Here is a 19,016-nt window from a genome sequence, read left to right as displayed (position 1 = left end):
TCATAAAACAATTCATAAACATATTATATAAGTGCATAACAAGGATGGGCATGGCCTTAGTAGATGATAAACAGAATAAATGAGAGTAGAGATCTAATAATGACTTTATTATAAGGATAATGATACAGTATAATTATGACTCTATTAATCACATAGTCATACTAGTTTTCCCTCCAGCACATTTCTTTATTTCAGAATTGTATGATTATAAGAAATGACATGAGTAAAATGGTATACAAAGGCTTATGCTCTGTCTCCAAGTAATAGAGTACATTGGTGGACTTAATTACTAACTAGAACCTACCCTAGAATATTCTTTGTAGCCATTGAGTATTGGTCAATGGAAACCCATTGACCAGAGAAACTAAGGTGGGGGGGGGGGGGGAGAAGACTGGGAAAACTCCACCTTCTGCATAACACATAAGTGAGGATAAGGTAACAAAGTTGAGGGGAGCAGTATATATTTTACAGACACCCTATATATTGGAACTAGAGATACAAGCATGTGTTCAGTGAAGTTAGGAACAAAATTATTAACTTGAAATCCTGCTATCAAAATAGAAAACCTTACAAATAGGGAATATTGCAAGTCAAAGCATTGAACTATTCAGCATGGTGGAAGCACAGTTAAGAGTGCATCAATTTTTTTAATCAAATGAGACGGCATTCAAACTGGCTACACAAAGGTAGCAAGATAAAATATCGCAACAGATCTACAAGATTTCTTCCCTTTAATAATGAAAGGACCACCACATGTTTCAGATGGCACCATATTAAGATAAATATGCAGGCAGATATCCGAAAGCATTAAAGCACATTCAGAGCTCTGAATAGCACATACAGTTGTAATAAACAGAGAACGCATTTAGAATTTGAACGCTTTTAAGATATGGCAACTATACCAGTGACTGTTAGCAAAGTGATGCTTACCACCCTAGCACTTTCTAAGGACATGCTTTATTTTTCCCCTTCATCTTTTTAAATTCAAATACAGTTGGCTATCTCTCTCTCCTCTTAAAGCAGCACAATTACATAGCATATTGCTCTTTTTGTGTGTCAACTCTTTGTGTTTTTTTTGGCTTTAACTGCAGGTGGTGTTTTCCATATATGAATTTCTGGGAATATGGTCTGTGTTGGCCATAGAAGAGTATCTCTTCCAGCCATATGTTTTGTTGTCATGTGTCTCATTTTGTCTGTTTGGGACTTCAGGACTTATTTCCACATCATTTCTTGAATGGACCAAAGACACTTTGGTATCTCAGGGCAGAAAAGCTGGGGCTGCAACCCACACAATTCTGTCAAACATGGATTTGAAAGGAAATGCAATATATCCTGTAAACATTTGCACTCAGCTTCTCACATCCTATCTGTGACTGACATTGTCACACTACTTACAGTTGAGGAGAATCAACTCAAGCAATTCCAAAGTTTGCGGTGTGTGTGTGTGTGTGTGTGTGTGTTTATGCATATGCATATGCATGTAGTTTAATCAGACACACATCTTGGGAGGCCATGGCATGGCACGGCACACAATAGGGTCTGCAACTAGCTTGACCTAGTCTTGAACTTGAAGAAAGGAAATTATTACATGGTTTTCTTATTCAGTGAATAAAGGCAACCTGGCTAATCTGTCTGGATGATCTAAATAAGATGGCATGCCCCATCATCCCATTTTTATTTGGTTTGGCTTAAGGGGACAGTGGTGGGGGTGGGGACCAATTCTGACAGTGCTCATGGGACCTGCAGTACCAGAGAGCCAACTAGGGTCAGCTTCATGCAAGGCAAGCACCATGCCCCCTATTTTGTACTCATAGCTTCTGGCATTTTCCCCATTTTAACTGTCATCATAGTCTTCATCAGTGAGCATTTTTCGCTAATTTTTGGCTTAATATATGACTTCCATATATTCCATCATCCCATGAGAGCAGAGACTCCTTAGTGCTCACTGCCATAGTCACAAAGGTGGTATCCTTTCAATATTTACAATTCACACATCTAAATGGGGGCAACTAGTGAAAAATACAACCCAAATATCAAATGTCTAGATGGACAATACGAATGTCTTAATGGAGCAACTAGTGAACAGTGTCACTGGCAACCAATGCTGATTGCAATGACAAATCGTGTTTTGAGATTGCAGAAGTGAATTGTAGGTAGTGTGGCTATAGCGTTTTTGTTAGATTAACTGCAATGAAATTACACTTAAAAATCTAGCTCTTCAGTCACTTTTCAATAGCAACCCATGGCTAATAGTATCATATTGGCAGTATAGAAGTGTTCCTATTGGACACCACTAATTTAGAGAATGTCTATAAAAGATGGCTAAGAAAAATCTCGGTCCTGACCAGCAGTCATCATGGAGTTGCTGAATGGCTTTCAGACTTTCTAATGATACTGAAATTGAAACCATTTTCCATTTTAGAATCAGCCTATGGGTCTGTAAAGTTGTGTGGAATGAGACTGGTGTGCCACGAAACACAAATTCTAGTCAACTTTCTAGACATGTCTGTACTGGAAAGGGCATTTGGGATAATATGCATTTGCCCCAAATGCTGCTCTCCGAGTATTTAAGTAGCTCATGGGTGAAGTTAAAAATCACAGAGTGATTCCCACCTTCACTCCCACCCCTCCATTAAATAAGCAGAGTTGCCATTACAAATGGCTCTTTTGGATGCTTTCATGTAGATACCGCCTCAAACTGGGAGGGCATCCAGATACCAAACAAATAATGGTTTCCTGCAAAAACACAGCAAAAGGCTTGAAAACGTTTTTAGGAGAGATAAAGGAGAAATGATAATGAAGTCTAAATATAGGTCTTAAGGACTGTTGCTTTTGTTTTTTTTTTTTCCCTAATAAGTGGAGTTTTTAGTTATAGCCAGACTGATAGTGATCAAGAGTTGTTTCCTAATTAGTTGGAGTTGGATGTAAATATGCACTGCTAATTTGTGAGGTGGTTTTAATAGACAAAAGTCATTCTTGAAGTTGAGCAAAGAGAAGCCCATGTTTAAGCTACTTTGGCAGATTAAATAAGGATGAGTTTCTATTGTAGTTGGTCTCTAGAACCTGAGAATAGCAGGGTTTTTTTACTCAGGAATAAAACTATCTCTTCAAGCAAGTATTGAGCACAAATTAAAAAAAAATCCTAATACTTTGATAAAACACAATGATAGCAATTCCATCAAAGGTGGCATTCTATCTAGACCTATATCAAAAGTTGAATAGGAAAAAGACTTCTTTGGTTGGTCTGAGACCTGCAGTGTAGACATCACCACCAAATACTCAGTTTCAGGTTATCTTATTTTCTCCCCCCTATCTTTTGGATTGTCATTTCTGACCCCTTTCCTCTGAATTTTATCTTATACACTTTGGTCTTAAAGGCATCTCTTCTAGCCAAAACCTTCTCAAGCAGTCATTTTCTTTGCTGTTCAAGCCTTTTTCTTTTTCCTTTTTTTTTTTTTTTTAATTTGAAAGGAGAGTTTGGGCCACACCTAGTGTAACTCAGAGGACTCACCTGGCAGCATTCAGGGGACCAAAAGCAGTGCCAGGGATTAGAACTGGGGCCAGCCACAAGCATGAAGTGTCTTCACTCTTGTACTCTCTCTCTCTCTCTGGCCCATTATTTTCTTTGGACAGTCCATCCTACCACCTTTCCTTTAGTGTGGCACTTCATATTTACATGTCTGTCCCTCCCAATAGTGAATTTGTATGCCTGTTAGTTACGCTTGTGACTAAATTCCTGGAATCGCTCAGTGTCTGCCACAAAAAGGGAATCCAAGAACTAACCTGAGTGAAAGCTTGTAAGAACACTTGCTTGTAAGACAGTTTTCAGAAGTAAAGCCAGGATCAGGAGCTCAGTGGTTCCCCAAACATGTTGTACATCCGCTTTACCTAAGAGCTCTTTCAACAGTCCAGAAGTGTTGGGCTGGAGCAACAATACAGAAGTCAGGATGCTTGTCTTGCACACAGCCAATCTGGATTGGATCCTCCACCAGGAATAATCTATGTGCACAGTCAGGAGTAAATCCTGAGCACTGCTGGGTGTGGTCCAAAATAATACAAACAACCAATTCAGAAGTTCACGTTAAACACCCACCCTGATTTCAATTAAATCAGAGCAATCAACAGTGGGAGCCAGGCATTTGATTGTTTTTCAAGTTTCCATGGTAATTCCAAAGTAAAGACTACCCTTGATATCCAGTGGTTAGGGAATGCTTTGGAGATAGGAAATCAAATACCTGGAGGATATCCTGGGGCAATGCTTTTAGCCCAATCTTGGCTCTCTTGAAAAAGCAAGGGCAGATCTTAAAAGCAGCAGTAGCCCAAAATTTTAGGAATGTGTATGCAGGCAAACCACTTGTTTCAAACAAACAAAAAAGAAATGAGGAAAAAGCTATTAGATCATTGATTTGGTGACTAAAGGTATGCTATTTGAGGAACCATGATAAATTAGCATTTGGGCCCTTGCTTGAGATTTACTGGGGTGCCAGAAATCCTGTGCAGGTATATGATTTATCATCACAGACATAAGCAACTAACCACAAAATTACACATGGAAGTACACTTCTAAAGCCAGTCTATTATTTACTGGAGCCAGAACCATCCGGGTTTCCTCTAATTTTTCTCAACATAGTTAAGCATGATTTTATTCCCAGAAATTTTCAACTCGAAGTGGGGTTCTTCTCAGATGGTTCAAGTCATTTCCAGATTAAAGTGCTGCACTCAAGTATTTGTATTATCTATGCCAAAGAATCAGTGGCAGGGCGGAGCCCCATATACACTGCAGTAGTCTTAAGAAATGCCAGAAAGCTCATCTTCTTTCTTAAACTTAACTTTGCTGTCCTGAGTAGTAAACATAGGGTTCCACACCTACAGGTGTTCCACATCCACTCAGGGTTGTTATTTTTTTAATTTCAATTAAATCAAATAATGTTGTTCTACATCAACCTGTAGCTGTGTCAAGGCATATCAAATAAACTGTTAGAAATGCAAATTTCATTGCTCATGTTTCCCACCTTAACTTAAAAGAGGGTGAAGTTACAAAGGACTGAAGTCCTATTCTGGACCATTCAGCCAAAGTCAATATCTAATGCTGCATCGCTATATACCCATTGATTATCACAAGGCCTAGACAAATATTGCCCATGGAGAGGGTAAAGCACCACCAGAAACATCTGCATCACATCTGGCCAGTGATTAAATAATACTGCTATAATGCTTAAAATTTCTTGAAGCAAAGAAGTTTAATTCAAGACTGAAGCGCATTCTATTTGGGATGATGGAAAGATTTGGAAGCTGATTATGGTGATGCTTGTACAATAGTGCAATGTAATTAATGTCTTGAATTGTACACTACAAATTGTCCAAATGGCATATTTTTTGTTCAGTACTTTACACCAATAAAAACTTTTTAACCAAGAAAACTAGAGGAAAAAGTATTTTTCGCCTATTTCTTAGGTTGGAATTCGTATGACCATGAAAATATCATGCTAAGCAGGAAAAAACAATATAAATACAACAGCTAATCCTTCCTGACCAGCAATCTTCCAATTCTTGTGGGTTTTTTTTTGTTTGTTTGTTTGTTTTGTTTTTATCTAAGAGTAGACACAGTCCACTCTATGTTAGGTAATTAATTCATATGATGAATACCTGACCCAAGGATAATTAACATGGACTGGTAATTAGAGACTGAGATCCCACCCAAAGTAGGTAATTTGAAAGCTTCTGATGCAAGAAAAATGGTTTTCTCCTGACTTTATTCTTATAGCAAAAACCAAATATAACTGTAACACATGAAAAATTATTTTTTGAATGTTTCCAAGTGACTAAAGATGAACTATACTCATCAAATAGTAAACCTTCCCAATTAGCCAGGGCTTAGAAGGTAAGGCGCATACATGCAATAAATCTTAAATAAATACCATAGATTGGATATATATATAGTTAATTTAGAAGCCTTCTATATGAAACTTTAGATTCTATTTTTAATAAAAGAATGTAATTTTTTGTAGAAGTACAAAAAAACATTTTTATCAGTCACTAAATAGTAATTAAAATGATTTACTTCTGCAGACAGAAATTTATAATCCCCTTTACTATAATATGTCTTATACTCTGTCTCCTGTCATCTAAGTTTTCCTATTTACCTATTCTATAGATCCTATATTAGGGATGCTTTTTACATTAGGATGAATTTTAATGAATTGGAAGTTCGATATAAATGAAATCAAACTGAGCTTCATACTATATATCCGTGGTTTATTGAAGCATGAGTAAGGAATATGAATAAAAAGTCAAATTTGAATTATATATTTCACATATATTAAAGCGTATATACAAATACTTAAAAGCTTAGTTTCACAATATAGTTTAGCTTGAGCAGATCCTTTTGCTGGTGCCTCTTTCTGTATTAGTACTTATTGTAGAATGTAATTCATTAGATAACTAGCATGAACTATAAATATATATGCAAATTTCCAGCTGATATGATGGAAAAAGTTGATAAATAATGCTACACTATAACTTTAAAAACAGAACTAGTGAGCCTTGAGGCTATTTTTTAATCATTTATTTTTATTTATCCTGCAAAGCCTATTTTCACTTGTATTTTATATATATACTTGGGAAAGAAACAAACAGAAAATTTATAAAAAAAAAAACTTGATGGGGACCAGCTTATAACTGTTTTAAGACTGCATTGCTTTACAGATGGACAAAACCTACTGGTATAATACTTGGACAGCTGGAAATAGAACACTACAGATCACATTATAGTTAATGAAAATTAAATTTCTTATCCTTCCTTGAGGTAACATGCCTGTTCATAAATAAAGATTTGTTTGATTCCTTTTTCTTTTAGTTCACTTTTCACAAAGGGGTCTGTCACCAAGAATTACAACACTGTAAGCAAGTGCAAAGGCATTTTTTTTTTTTTTGCAGCTGGCATATGCCGCTGTTTTGGATAAAAACCAAATCTTGGGGGATTCACAACAGATTTGGGAAATCCAATTTTTTGGCTAATATCCAAGTATGAGTACATTTTATATGATATACATATTGCACAACTTAGTGCATGTTTACAGATACTATTTTCATGCCACCCAAGAATATTATATATAATCTGAAGATACTATAGATTTTATCAAATATTCTTTAAAATCCAGAGATGATATACCAACTCCGCTATTAAGCAACTTCCACAAAAGACAGATAAATAACATGGTGGGGAAAATAGTGGATAAAAGGTTGAGAAATGACATTGAGTCTTCTTTCTTTATTATTGACCTGACTGATGATTTCTAAGTGAAGATCAGGTTCCATATCTATAAGAGAAAGAGAATCTGATCCTTTAGATAGAAGATCACAGAAAAAGTTCACTGCCCTTAAATTGAATTATAAAATCAAATTCACTTTATAAAGAGACTATACAGATACAAGAAATTTTTTGTGCTTGCTGCATCAAATGTTTATCTATATCTAAAAGACAGGTGTCAAACAAACAAATGAAAAGAAGGGGGAAAAAACCCACCACGGCAAAAAAGAAACTTTAACTCACCAGATTCCATCTGTTTCATTTGAATTCATGCATAATTGATTATCCATGACTGGTAAGTTCTTTTCTCACTAGCCGGCCACAGTTTTCTAAACATTATGTATGTATTAAATCACTACTAAAGTAGACTACATTTCAGAAACAGCAAGGGCAGAATAAGAATACTTTAAACGAAAAATTACATGCCAGTTAATAATAATACAGCTGACCTATGTTTAAAGGAGGGAAATTTTAATCATGTGCATATTAAATATTAATAATCTATTCTGTTATTGTTATAATAAGGTTAAGTAGGCTTCTCCATGCTTAAGGATAAAGGAGGGGAGTAGGAATGCATAACATTGCAGAAAGATACAGAGAAGGGAGACAGACATAAGGAAAATGTGTCAACAATAAACAAGAGGAAATGAGAAAGAAGAAAAAGATGAAGGTGGAAACTAATCTCAATGTGTCATTATGACTGCCAGAGCCCTGGCAAAGAAGCAGCATCCTTTTATTTCAATTTTAATCATTTCTGAATTTTAATACCCAGCTCCTTTTGTAATTCTCCTGGCATTCCCCATATGCCTCCATCTCAGCCAAAACACCAGTGTAAATTAAATGGCAGGCAACCACACCACTGATGTAGGCTCCCCAAAGAACTTACCAGGTGACCAAAAGCAAAATAAGGTATGTCTACCTTACATCCCTGTGGACCACTAGCCAATTAACTGGCTGAATGTTCTCTACTTTCTTTAATTTTGAAAAGAAGGACAGTGGTTAGGTAATCTACACATAGAGAATGATTAAAAAAAATAAAGCAAGCCAGTAGTAATACAATAATCAGTGACCATCAGGGCCTGGAAAAATGAGTTTGCTCTCACTGGCACTAAGGAGCATCACATGATTATTTAATTACAGCTCTAATTTTTGTCTCGTGGATGGCAACATATCAACAATTAATAGGGCAAATAGAGGAGACTGTTTTTAAAGAGACAGAGTGTGCACAATAATGTAATAGGTCACACAGCAGTATACCACTTAAGAGTACTTTCCTTCTTTGAACTAAACAGGCCTGCCTTGCAAATAGCCCTTTGCATGGTTTTAAAAGGAAATAAAATCTTTAAAGGAAGAGTGCCTTTTTTGTTTGAGCTAACTTTCATATAATGCCCTAGAACCTTCCAGAGGGTTTTTGGTGCAGTTTAACAACACTATTGAAATGTTGCTTTTTAATCTTAAGGACTCTTCATTAATATAAGTAAATTAAATCTACAAACAATTTTTAAGACTACATACATAGCTACCAAAAAATGAATGAATTCATAAAATTGTATTTTTGGTATTTGTTCAATGAGATCCTGAAAAAAATAAATGTAGTAAAGGACAGGTGAAGGTCAATCAGTCTTGGACCACTAGACCAAAGAATCTTGGAAACTTGATTATCAGAAAGACTATTAATATCAGAAAGACCATTGTCAGAGCCTAACTACAAGGACCTCAGGGGGACAGTCCTTGTTGTCTCCCATCTAGTCTGTTATCACAGCCAAATACCAGGGGACCAAGAACCTCAAAAGAGATGTTTCAACTAATCATGGAGGTCAGACAATGAGGGTAGAACAGAATCCAGGCGGCATTCGAAAAATGACAGAGCATACAGTCAGAGAAGAAAAACATTCAATTATCCAGAAAACATAACTGGGGCCTGTATAGATTAAGTGTTCAGATAACCCCAGTAAAAACAGAAAATTAGAGAGAGGAATCTCTTTTCCCATTAAATCATGATCAGCACAAGCTAAACTCACTGTTTTATTATTAATTTAGCAAATCTTTAATGAGCATTCACTCCACACAGCACAGAATGCTGAGAAGTGGATCCCATTTTATATAACACAGACCTTCTACATAATTTTGTGTGTGTGGTTTGTTAGCTAGTTGAAACAAATTATAACTTCATCTATGAACTACATACAGTGGGAATACTACATTTGTCTTATGAACTATTATGGTCCACATATGAAAGTTATTCAACTTAATAGAAGTGTCTAAGCCAGGCTCTCAAGTCCTCTACAATCCCCCAGTGTTCTGTTATGCCACTAGTCAAAGCAAAAACACAAGTCTGAGATTTGGAACATGACAGTCTTAGAATTACTGCTCTGATCAGATATAGCTTAAATTATCAGGTTCTGGAGGATTGTAAACATAACTTGACTAAAGAAACAGTGGCCAAAGTGACTCCAAAAAAAGAACAAAGAGGTGCAAACCCAATTCAGTAAGCTTTTAATGACTTCGCTTGGCCAAAGTCATCAGAAAATAAGAAAATGTAGACATCTCAAAACATTATATGGGAAAGTTAAAATTGCTGAGGGGCAATCATTCCAAATGCCACTGGCAAATGTAATAAAGCCAATACTGATTACAAAGAAAAGAAAATCACACCAAGGAATCCCATTTTCTAGTGAAAAGTCTTCAAATGAACTTTTTCAACAAAAAACATTTGGATGATTCTGGACCAAAAATATGACCCTAACAGAGTAATTTTAAAAGAGTTTAGCAAGCAGCAGCTTGTATGTAAGCGTCTACATCATTCATTTTTTTTAACATGACTAGTTAATATACAGTTAACATGTCTCAGAAAAGGCTGTAATTAGCTGTCTCCTGCTCTAATAACACTAATAAGCATACAGTATTATTAAAATACAATGACTCCATACAAACGAAGGCTGTCATTTTTTTAACTTTTAAGATAATGTTCTAAATTGATCTTGAGTTCTCTTAAACCACCTAAAAAAAGCCCACCTCTAAGAACTTTTTTTTAAAGCATAGTTATTAAAGTATTGTTCTTGCTTTCTCAGCCTGGAGAAATCTGTGTAGGGATTACCCATGACATCTAAGCATCATTTCAGTTGGTAAAAATATAGTGGGAACCACTTGGATTCGTTCATCAATTCCATAAATTCTTTCTAAGATTCAAAACTACAAGCATTTGAATTTAGTACTTCAGTCATTTATGATAAAATAGTTTCCAAGGAAAGAATGATTTGCTATATCAAGAATCACAGAGCCTATTGGTAATCTCCAATGACTTCCATTGTCTGGTTCACTGAAACAGGACAACTTAATTGCATTCAGCATCAAATAGCTAATTATGGATATGCTATATTCCAGACTATCTCCATTTCAAAAGATATCTGCATACTCCGGGTTCTATTTTATTTATAATAATTATTACAATAAAATATTTATAACATAAAACCGCTCTTACCATGAAGTCCTTAACACTGTAAACATCAAAAGGCCAAATTGTCATTTATGTGCTTTTAACAGCATATTGAGTACAACTAGAAAGAAATCTCTAGCAATCAACCCTACTACTATGCGTTGCTTTTGGAAAAATGCATCGACAGATTTCTCCTTCACAGGCGAATTACTACCTTTTCTTTCTTTAAGGATCTCAAGGACAGAAGGTTTATGATCCCATTTCTCCTATTTCTCCTGGGATCTTACTAACATATTTCATTGCATAAAGAAGAGTGCCAGCATGAGAATTTTTGTTGGTTTTGGTCCCAAATCACCTATAGCTAAAAGGGGTGGGGAGGAGGCAACACTGATATTTCCCCAGGTCAATAAATGACAGTGTCTCAGTGCAGTTGCAGCTCTGGGTCCCCATAGAAAACTAATAAGAACTTTTCTAGCACTTACCCTCCAAATTGTCGAGGTTACCCGAGGATACCCTCTGAATCTAGTCCTACAGGAGAATGCTCTCAATGTAGTCCTTGATGAGGTGACAGTGATGAAGTTCTCCCTGACTCTGCTAGCAAAGCAGGAGCATCCCCAAATGAGGTGGTTACCAGTTGCCTGTGAAGCAGCTGGACCATTACTGCAGTTCTGAGGGTGCGTCACAAATCAGGTCACAGCTCTGGGTAGAGTCCACCCACTTCACCCAATGCAACGCCCTCCGCTTCCTGCACACCTGGGAGGGTGGGGTACTGGAGCGAGGTGGAGGGGGGAATAGCAATGCAGGTCCACGGACATCCTAGGAGGACTCAACCAGGTGCAACCTGGCATTGGCTTCCTTTGCAAGCAATTCAGCATCAGTTAGGGGAACTTGCACCCCAAGGTACAAAAAATTTTGTGCAATTCGGCTCTAAAATGAGTGATGAGTGTAATCAAACTTTTCATAGTTCCAATGTTTTTAGTCAGCAAGATGTTTCCTTTGCTGGACATTGAACCAACTCTCCGGTTATTTTTAAATTGCGAGGCACGTCACTACCAAATGTCAACTTTTCAGGACAGAAATGCAGGAGTACCAGTTAACTAATTTTTAAATCTCTGATCACTAAAACTAGACCACTGCGTTAACTGAATTGCACCTTGAAAGTCCATGGAAAGTGGTGACTAGATTTCTATGACAAACCTTCAGACAGCAACAACTGTGGAAGTGATGGAGAATAACTTGAAAGAATAAAATTAGACCAATATGCTAGAGAAATGTTACACTACTAAATCTACCCTGAATATATATACACACAATCTGTATCTGTTTACTCTGAAATGAAATATCTGATCTTAAAAAAGACTTTAAAAAAATAAACAGCAAAAGGTACCATTGGCACAAGTTCAAAAGCACTAAATAATGTGTGCTAATGTGTTGATCACACTCTTTGAAGACACAAAGTTTAAATAGACTTACCATTGAGAATAGCACTTAGGAATGATATATAAATTACCATAGTAGTCACTTTCTTTGGTCTAGTAAAGGAGAAGAGGCTATGTAACAGATTTGATTTATATGCTGTATTAAGACCACTTTCTGCTCTAATGTCAATGGAATATGTGAAAGCCTTGACATCTGCATAGATGGGAAATGTAAGAACTATCCACAGAACCTAACTGAAGATAAACATTTTCTTAAGTTAATCTTGAGTGTTGAAATTCAACTTGAATAGTATTTTGATGTTTTCAGAGGTCTTCAAGATTAAAAGCGGGGGGCTTTTTTAGCTTAAAAGAAAACGAATCCTCCTGTAATTATAAAACCCTAAAATCCGCCCTAAGGTAGGCAGATAAACAAGAAGACAAATTTCTTCAAGACAAATAAAGGGGAAGAATATTTTCAGAGGAAAGCCCAACAGTATGAATCAATGAGCCTCACTTGGTACTCCTAGGAGATCCTAGCAGATCTCCACTAAAAACTGAAACACTCCATCAAGATTTGCAAGGAAAGCCACTTAATCAGAGTCATAATCTAAGTCATCAAATAGCTTAAGTAATCTATTTAGAACTTGGTAGAAAGTGAATGTAGTGCACACACACTTGAATGCGTTTGAACGCACTTGTCCTGAGGTTGCGCTAAGATGACTCTTTTAAGTGGCATCAGATTCTTTTGGAGTTTTGATGTTGGAGTCGAGGTATGTAAAGCGAAGCTGCATAACATGCCTTTCAACTGGTTCTCACATGACAGAAATGGGAAGATGATAATCTTCTTCAAAGTTTTGCCACTGGGAAATGATAAGAAGATCTTCTCTCGACCCCCTGCCCCCAAACCAGGAAGAGACTGAAGCCCCAGATTATGTACAGGTAGATATTAAAATGGAGACAGGGCCGTTATTTTGTGGTGACAGGAATATAAATACGTGCACTAACCTATAAACTGGTATTTACTTCAGGAAGGTAAGTAATATTTTTCCTCTGATTGCTAAGCTGTCAGTTTAATGCAGCGTAAATAAACAGTAGGTGCCTGCTAGCTCAAGGTAGGAAGTGTTCATTCCACACGAGGAACAGATTACTGAAGCTTGATGCTCATCACACTGAAACATAACTTTCATTTTACCAGAAAATACACCCTGCCGTGGATGATTTTTTTGTGCCTGATCTATTAATTAACTTAACTCTGCTCTGTCAAAATGTAAACTAATTTGTTAAAATCATCCTAGAGTTTTGGAGTTTGAAACCAAATCAATTTGAAAAGCAAGAGTAATGACTGTTCTGTAATCTGATCACAAATGCTAAAAATGAATACCTAATATAATAAGCATAAACTCAACAAAACTGAAAAAAACACAAAAAATATATTTAAATGTTGAGATTTCATCATCTGACCTGCCAAATGTGCTCCAAACCCTCCTCTTTGCTGATTAAAAGCAACTGGCACCTTTAATAATCTTCTTCAACCCTGTGCTGCTTAGGATTATTTGATATGTATGTTTATTCTGCTCTATAAAATATCTAAAGGTAAACCACTCATAAAACTCAAATAGCACTCCTTATGTCTGCCAGGAACATCACTAAAATCCCCTGAGAAAAGTGGCAAGTTTGAGGATCAAGTGACTCTTCAGAACAGCATTCAGATAAAATGTGGCTTTATTCCAATTTTACATATATCACGAACTGTGATAGTATGTGGCAACCGATTTTTCTCCTCCTAAACAGTCATGAGCAAAATACTTCATGGCATTATTTAAAATAGGAACTCAGATAAAAAAGTATAATAGGCAAATTGAGGAGGTTTCTATTTAAATCATAAACAAATTCTGATAATCAATGGCTTGCAAAATAAATGGGGGTTAAGGCAGAATATTTGCATTGGGCTATGTGTCTAGACATAGTCTGAAGAGTGATTCAGTCACATTCATTTATTTTATAGACTTCATCAATTCCATGCACTGACACAAGATTCATCCAAAACACACTGAAGAAATGATGCATCTGAATAAAAGGCATATTTATATATGGCCCTTTTGGAAGTATACAGAGCAGATAAAAATCCATTAAGAGCTTTATAGGGTCCCTGCTGTATATCCATATTGTGTTTAGCTTCATAGTGTTTGTAACCAAGACTTTTAGAATAACGATAAACAGGTGCCCGTCACCTGACCTTTTAGGCCTAATTTACAATCCACACAAAAAGTAATGGAAAATCTCTACATATTTGTCTTTGCTAATTGAATGTAGTCTTTCTCAGCCATCACTTAGATTAGCACATCTCACTCAATCGTAGGCTCATATAGCTGGCAACAGACTTTTGCAGAAATAAACCAATAGTCATGTTGGTGTCCTTGTTTAAGATGCTGCGAGACAAAAGAGCTATTTTTTTGCAGATTATCAAGCAAAGAATATATTAATTTATTATAATAACTAAACAAAAGGCATTCCTTTCGAATACTTTTATATACAAAGAGCTATTATTTATTACATATTTAAGCTTGTGGGAAAATGAGGAATGCATTGATTCTGTAAATAACTATTCAGACTTTTGGAAGTTCTTTAAGTCTCCTTTCTCTATCTCCTCCCCTTGCTTCTCCCCAAGTCCTCCAGCCCCATAGACATCTTAAGCCATGACTACTTTAGGAGGGAAATCCCTATTTATTCTTTTGCATCAGTTGTGTTCATTTATTCAGAAAGAAAATTGAGCAGTGATTTTTATTCCACTTGTATAATCTTGCGTCTGTGTAGCCATACTCAAATTTAACAACGCTTTGTACTGTTTACAGATTATGTATTGCAAGTGACTAAACAACTCTACATTTAAAAATATTGTTACCATTAGAAAAAAATAAAGTAATAAGTGTCAAATGGAAATGAAGAATAAACATTCTTGGTATATTTAGGAAATGCATAGTCATTTAAAATGTGCACAAATAGGATATTCTGCTGTTACATTTCACATAGACTACACATTGTCTAAAGTGTATTTAATAATGTGCCTACCCAAGTTAATTAAAGTATTTATGGTGGTGATTGTGTTAAACACTTGGAGAGGTAGTGAAAGATTCAGCCAGTTACTTCTGTTAACTAAAGTCGAAATTATGCACTTATTATAACCTTTTCTAACAATGTGAGTAAAACAGAGTAAATATATTAAATTTGTTTCACAACAGATGCTTAGGTTGTTAATATTTAAGATGCCTATTCATGCTATTCCTGTCTGCACATTTGTCAAAAATGTAAGCTTGAATGCTAATGTTTGCCAGCAGACTGGGGCAGCCAGTATATGAATGTACTACTGTTCTACTAAAATAATATGCAATAGAAATAAAAGGACTGCTGCTAAATCATAGCACTAGCAACATACAGCAGATTAAAGGATTTTTAGAGCAAACACCTCAACCCAGCTTACTCTCCTCTTTAAGTACTTTTTATTTTTGCAGTCACCTCTGACTATGGAATAAATCTCACATTCCTGACATTTCAGGGAAAAAAATCCACTTTAGATAGGGTATATATGTATATATATACATATATTTCAATAAAGTTTCAAGGAGACAAGCTACTCCATCACCAACACAAACGCTGGAATTCGCGGGGCGCCTCTGGGACAAAACCTGACACAAGCGTTTTACTTACTCTTAACCCCTCTAGGTCCTCTAGGAACTATCAGGTGTCCTGGCCTCCAAGGATGCAAGCAGGGGGCCCCAGATACCTGAGCAAAAAGCTGCTCTGCGGAGCCTAATACGTCTTGCTGTTCTATTTCCCCTATATTGACAACAATATAGCGTCCAAGTCAAAATACTTGCCTGGAAATCCGGACTGCAGCTGAGAAAGTTGGCCAAGGAAAGGCGCCACCGAGGTCAAAGTTGCCAAAAGGGGCACTTTGAGAGGCGACCCAGTGGTTGACACTTAGAAGTGAAATTTGCAACTCCCTCTTGGGAGGTCTGAATCAAAACCTCCAGCCCAAACCCCTTAGCCTCACCACGTCTTCGGGGGTCACCCCAAAGTCCTATTCACTGTGTATCGCCCCATCATGCGCATGACAATCCCTAGAACCTGCCCACCTGCCTGCAAGAGTCCTCTTGGGCGTTTGATCGCCCCAAATCCAAACCCCAACACCCCGAGTCGAATCTTGGCAATAGTGGGGCGCTCAGGAGATTAAAAAACCATCAAGCTCGAGTCGGGACGGAGGAAGGAAGCAAGCGAGACCCAGAGGAGACACTTGTACCAAACAGACCCCTTGCAAAGAGGTCAGCGCCTGTCTGGGCCTGGGGTTCAGCATCGACTCCCCACTTTCCACCCCATCCCTGCCGGCTTTAAAGAACCGCTCCGGGGACCCACCAAGCCGACAGCGGGGCGAAGGATCGGATCGAAACGCGCCGCGCCGCAGCTGGCTGGCAAAGTCCGGGTTCCAACTTGAGCGCCCGACACGGCACCCGGGATGGAGAAGTTGCCGCAAACTTCCTGGGCCCGTCTCCGCCGCCGCTCGCGCCCTAGGGGCGCGCGGACGGACAGACGGACAGATGCTGTGGAAAGGACCGGGCTAAGGATGCTGAGCTCCAGGGCGATCCACCGGGGTACCATCTCCATCCACTCCCCCAGCCTTTGCCGCCGCCCCGCACGGCAGGCACCCTAGTGCCAACCCGGTATCCAGGGCGCACGGAGGGGGTCTCTCTCTTTCTCTCTGTCTCTCTCTTTCCTAGAAAAAGCTGCATTCATTCTCTCTTTCCGACTTCCCCTTCTTTTGCACTGCCCAAAGGGGCCAGCCACGCCGAGGAAATAACTCGGAGAGGAGTTGGTTCAGCCAGGCGCTTCCAGGCAGGTGTGCTGGGGAAACCTGCCCAACACCCCGAGAGAATGAATGGCATCTTGGGGGTCCCACACGCCGGCTGTCTTTCTGTCTGTCTGTCCTGCATTCATTCACTCACCTTATAGGCCCACATACATTCATCCATCTATCTATCACCCCTGCCCGCCGGGGATGCGCGCAAAAAAGAAAGGGGTTTGGAGACCCTTTGCCCCCAGCCGTGCGCCCTTGGAGAGGGAAAGAGGAGCCTCCCCAAGCAGACCAGAAGAGGTGCCCGGAGAAGTTTGGGTGCCAATAGGAAGGGAAAAAAAGAAGAAAAAGAACACCATGACAGCCAGGAGGGTAAGGGGGGCCAGGCAGGCCCAGGAGCCAAAACTCACTCAGGCATGGGCGCGCAGGGGTGGCCGCGGTCGCGGGTGCGGGGCCAGGAACGACTTCTCCCGGGGTGTCGGATTTACTTTTTTTTGCAAGGCGGCGGCTCGGGAGCTGCTGCTTGCAGCTGCCGGGGAAGTTCAATTGGCAACTTGAGCTGCAACTTGGCTCCTTTTTCCCCCCGGCGTGCAGAAAGTGGGCGTTGGAAGGAAGCGAGCGAGAGAGGCCCGGAGCGAGCGAGAGAGCGAGAGGAGAGCGAGCGAGCGCGCGGGGCCGAGGAAGGAAGAGAAGGTGCAGGAGGGGGGTGGAGGGAGGAGATGTTCAGGGGGGAGGGGAGCAGGGGAGGGGGCGGGCATGCTCGCTCTCGGCTCCCCGGCTCCACGGTCGCCGCGCCCCGCAGTCTGGAGGCGCACGGGAGCGGCCGGGGTACCCCTCGCGGGAGCCCGCGGCCAGCCACCCCGGGGCGCGCATCCAACCGGGGCGCAGCGCCCGGGGGGACTTGGCACCCTGGGCCACCGATCGCAGAGCCCGGGGAGGCGCTCGGCTGGCCGGAGGGGCGGCTAGGGCCCTGCCCGCCTCCCCGGCTTTGCTTCTCCCCCTGGTGGCGGAGCGGCGGCGGCCACGGGCGAGGCGACACTGGGCGCACGGCTGGCCCGAGCCCGAGCAGAGCCCGAACCACCGCTCCTAGGCTCCCTCTTGGAGCCACGGGCCGCGCTTTGGGGGTGCCTGGGGCTGGCGAGGGGCGCGCACCGGTGGGCACAGACTCCTGGCAGGATCCGCAGCAGCCTCCGGGGGTAAGTATGGGCGCCTAGGGAGTATATTTTGGGGGTTCTCAGAGCCCACCAGCCGTTCCCAACCCTGCCCCCCTCACCTCTCCAAGAGGGACCCCCACTTATCGCGCACCCCTCCTCTCCTCTCCTCTCTTCTCGCCGCCTGCGGCTTCCTCCTCTTGTTGGTGGGTGTTTAGCGGGGTGTGTTTTTTGTTTTTTTTTTTTTTTTTTTTTGAGGGGGCGATTGTTGTGTTTCTGGAGGAGGAAGTCAGGTGAGAGGCCCCGACGCGCCACCACCACCACCACCACCCTCCCCAAACCCTGCGTGCGTGGGGTGCACCGCTCCCCACCCACTAGGAGCATGTAAGTCAAGTCTTCTCGCCCAGGTTTGAGGGGAGATTATATGATTTTTATCCTCTCCAGGGCCTCTTTCGCCTGCGCTCCCAGCCTCCATGCTGTCCATCTGTCTGCCTTCACCCCACCTTTGGTCCTGGGAGCTTCCCTTCCAGGACCGCTGCGCCCCCAACTGGGGCGCATGTGGCGGCGGGAGGGAGGAATGAATGGTTCTGGGGTGCAAACACCCCCCTGAGCAGCGCCTCTGGCCGGCTGCATTTGTTTTGCGTGTGATCAGCCACCAAAGGCTGCTTCTGCACTTTCTGTTGAACCTGCTGAGGGTGAACATAGTCTGAGGTCTCTCCTCTCCAAAACACTGGAAGCAAAGTGGACACATGAAGACTTCAGGACATAGGGGTCTACATAGAGGAGGTGAAGGAACCAGGGGACATTCCACAAGGGGGGACTGAACCCCCCCCCAAAAAAATACCTCCGCAAAGAT

At 40.2% G+C, this 19,016-nt stretch overlaps 2 protein-coding genes across 3 annotated transcripts in view; one reads left to right on the top strand and one right to left on the bottom strand.

Moving 5' to 3' along the window:
* Positions 1 to 19,016, bottom strand: part of SATB1 (SATB homeobox 1) — a 1,007,816-nt gene that overhangs the window by 89,184 nt on the left and 899,616 nt on the right. The gene's annotated exons all lie outside the window — the stretch shown is intronic.
* LOC125998215 (myosin IC heavy chain-like) overlaps positions 17,426 to 19,016 on the top strand; it is a 31,535-nt gene continuing 29,944 nt past the window's right edge. Inside the window, exon 1 of the mRNA XM_049766481.1 lies at positions 17,426 to 18,205. Coding sequence (XP_049622438.1) covers positions 17,426 to 18,205 — 780 coding nt within the window. The remainder of the gene's footprint in view (positions 18,206 to 19,016) is intronic.

Source organism: Suncus etruscus, chromosome 20, assembly GCF_024139225.1.
Source record: "Suncus etruscus isolate mSunEtr1 chromosome 20, mSunEtr1.pri.cur, whole genome shotgun sequence".
NCBI lineage: Eukaryota > Metazoa > Chordata > Mammalia > Eulipotyphla > Soricidae > Suncus > Suncus etruscus.
Note: the sequence above shows the minus strand (reverse complement) of the source record. Positions and strands in the feature narration are given on the sequence as shown.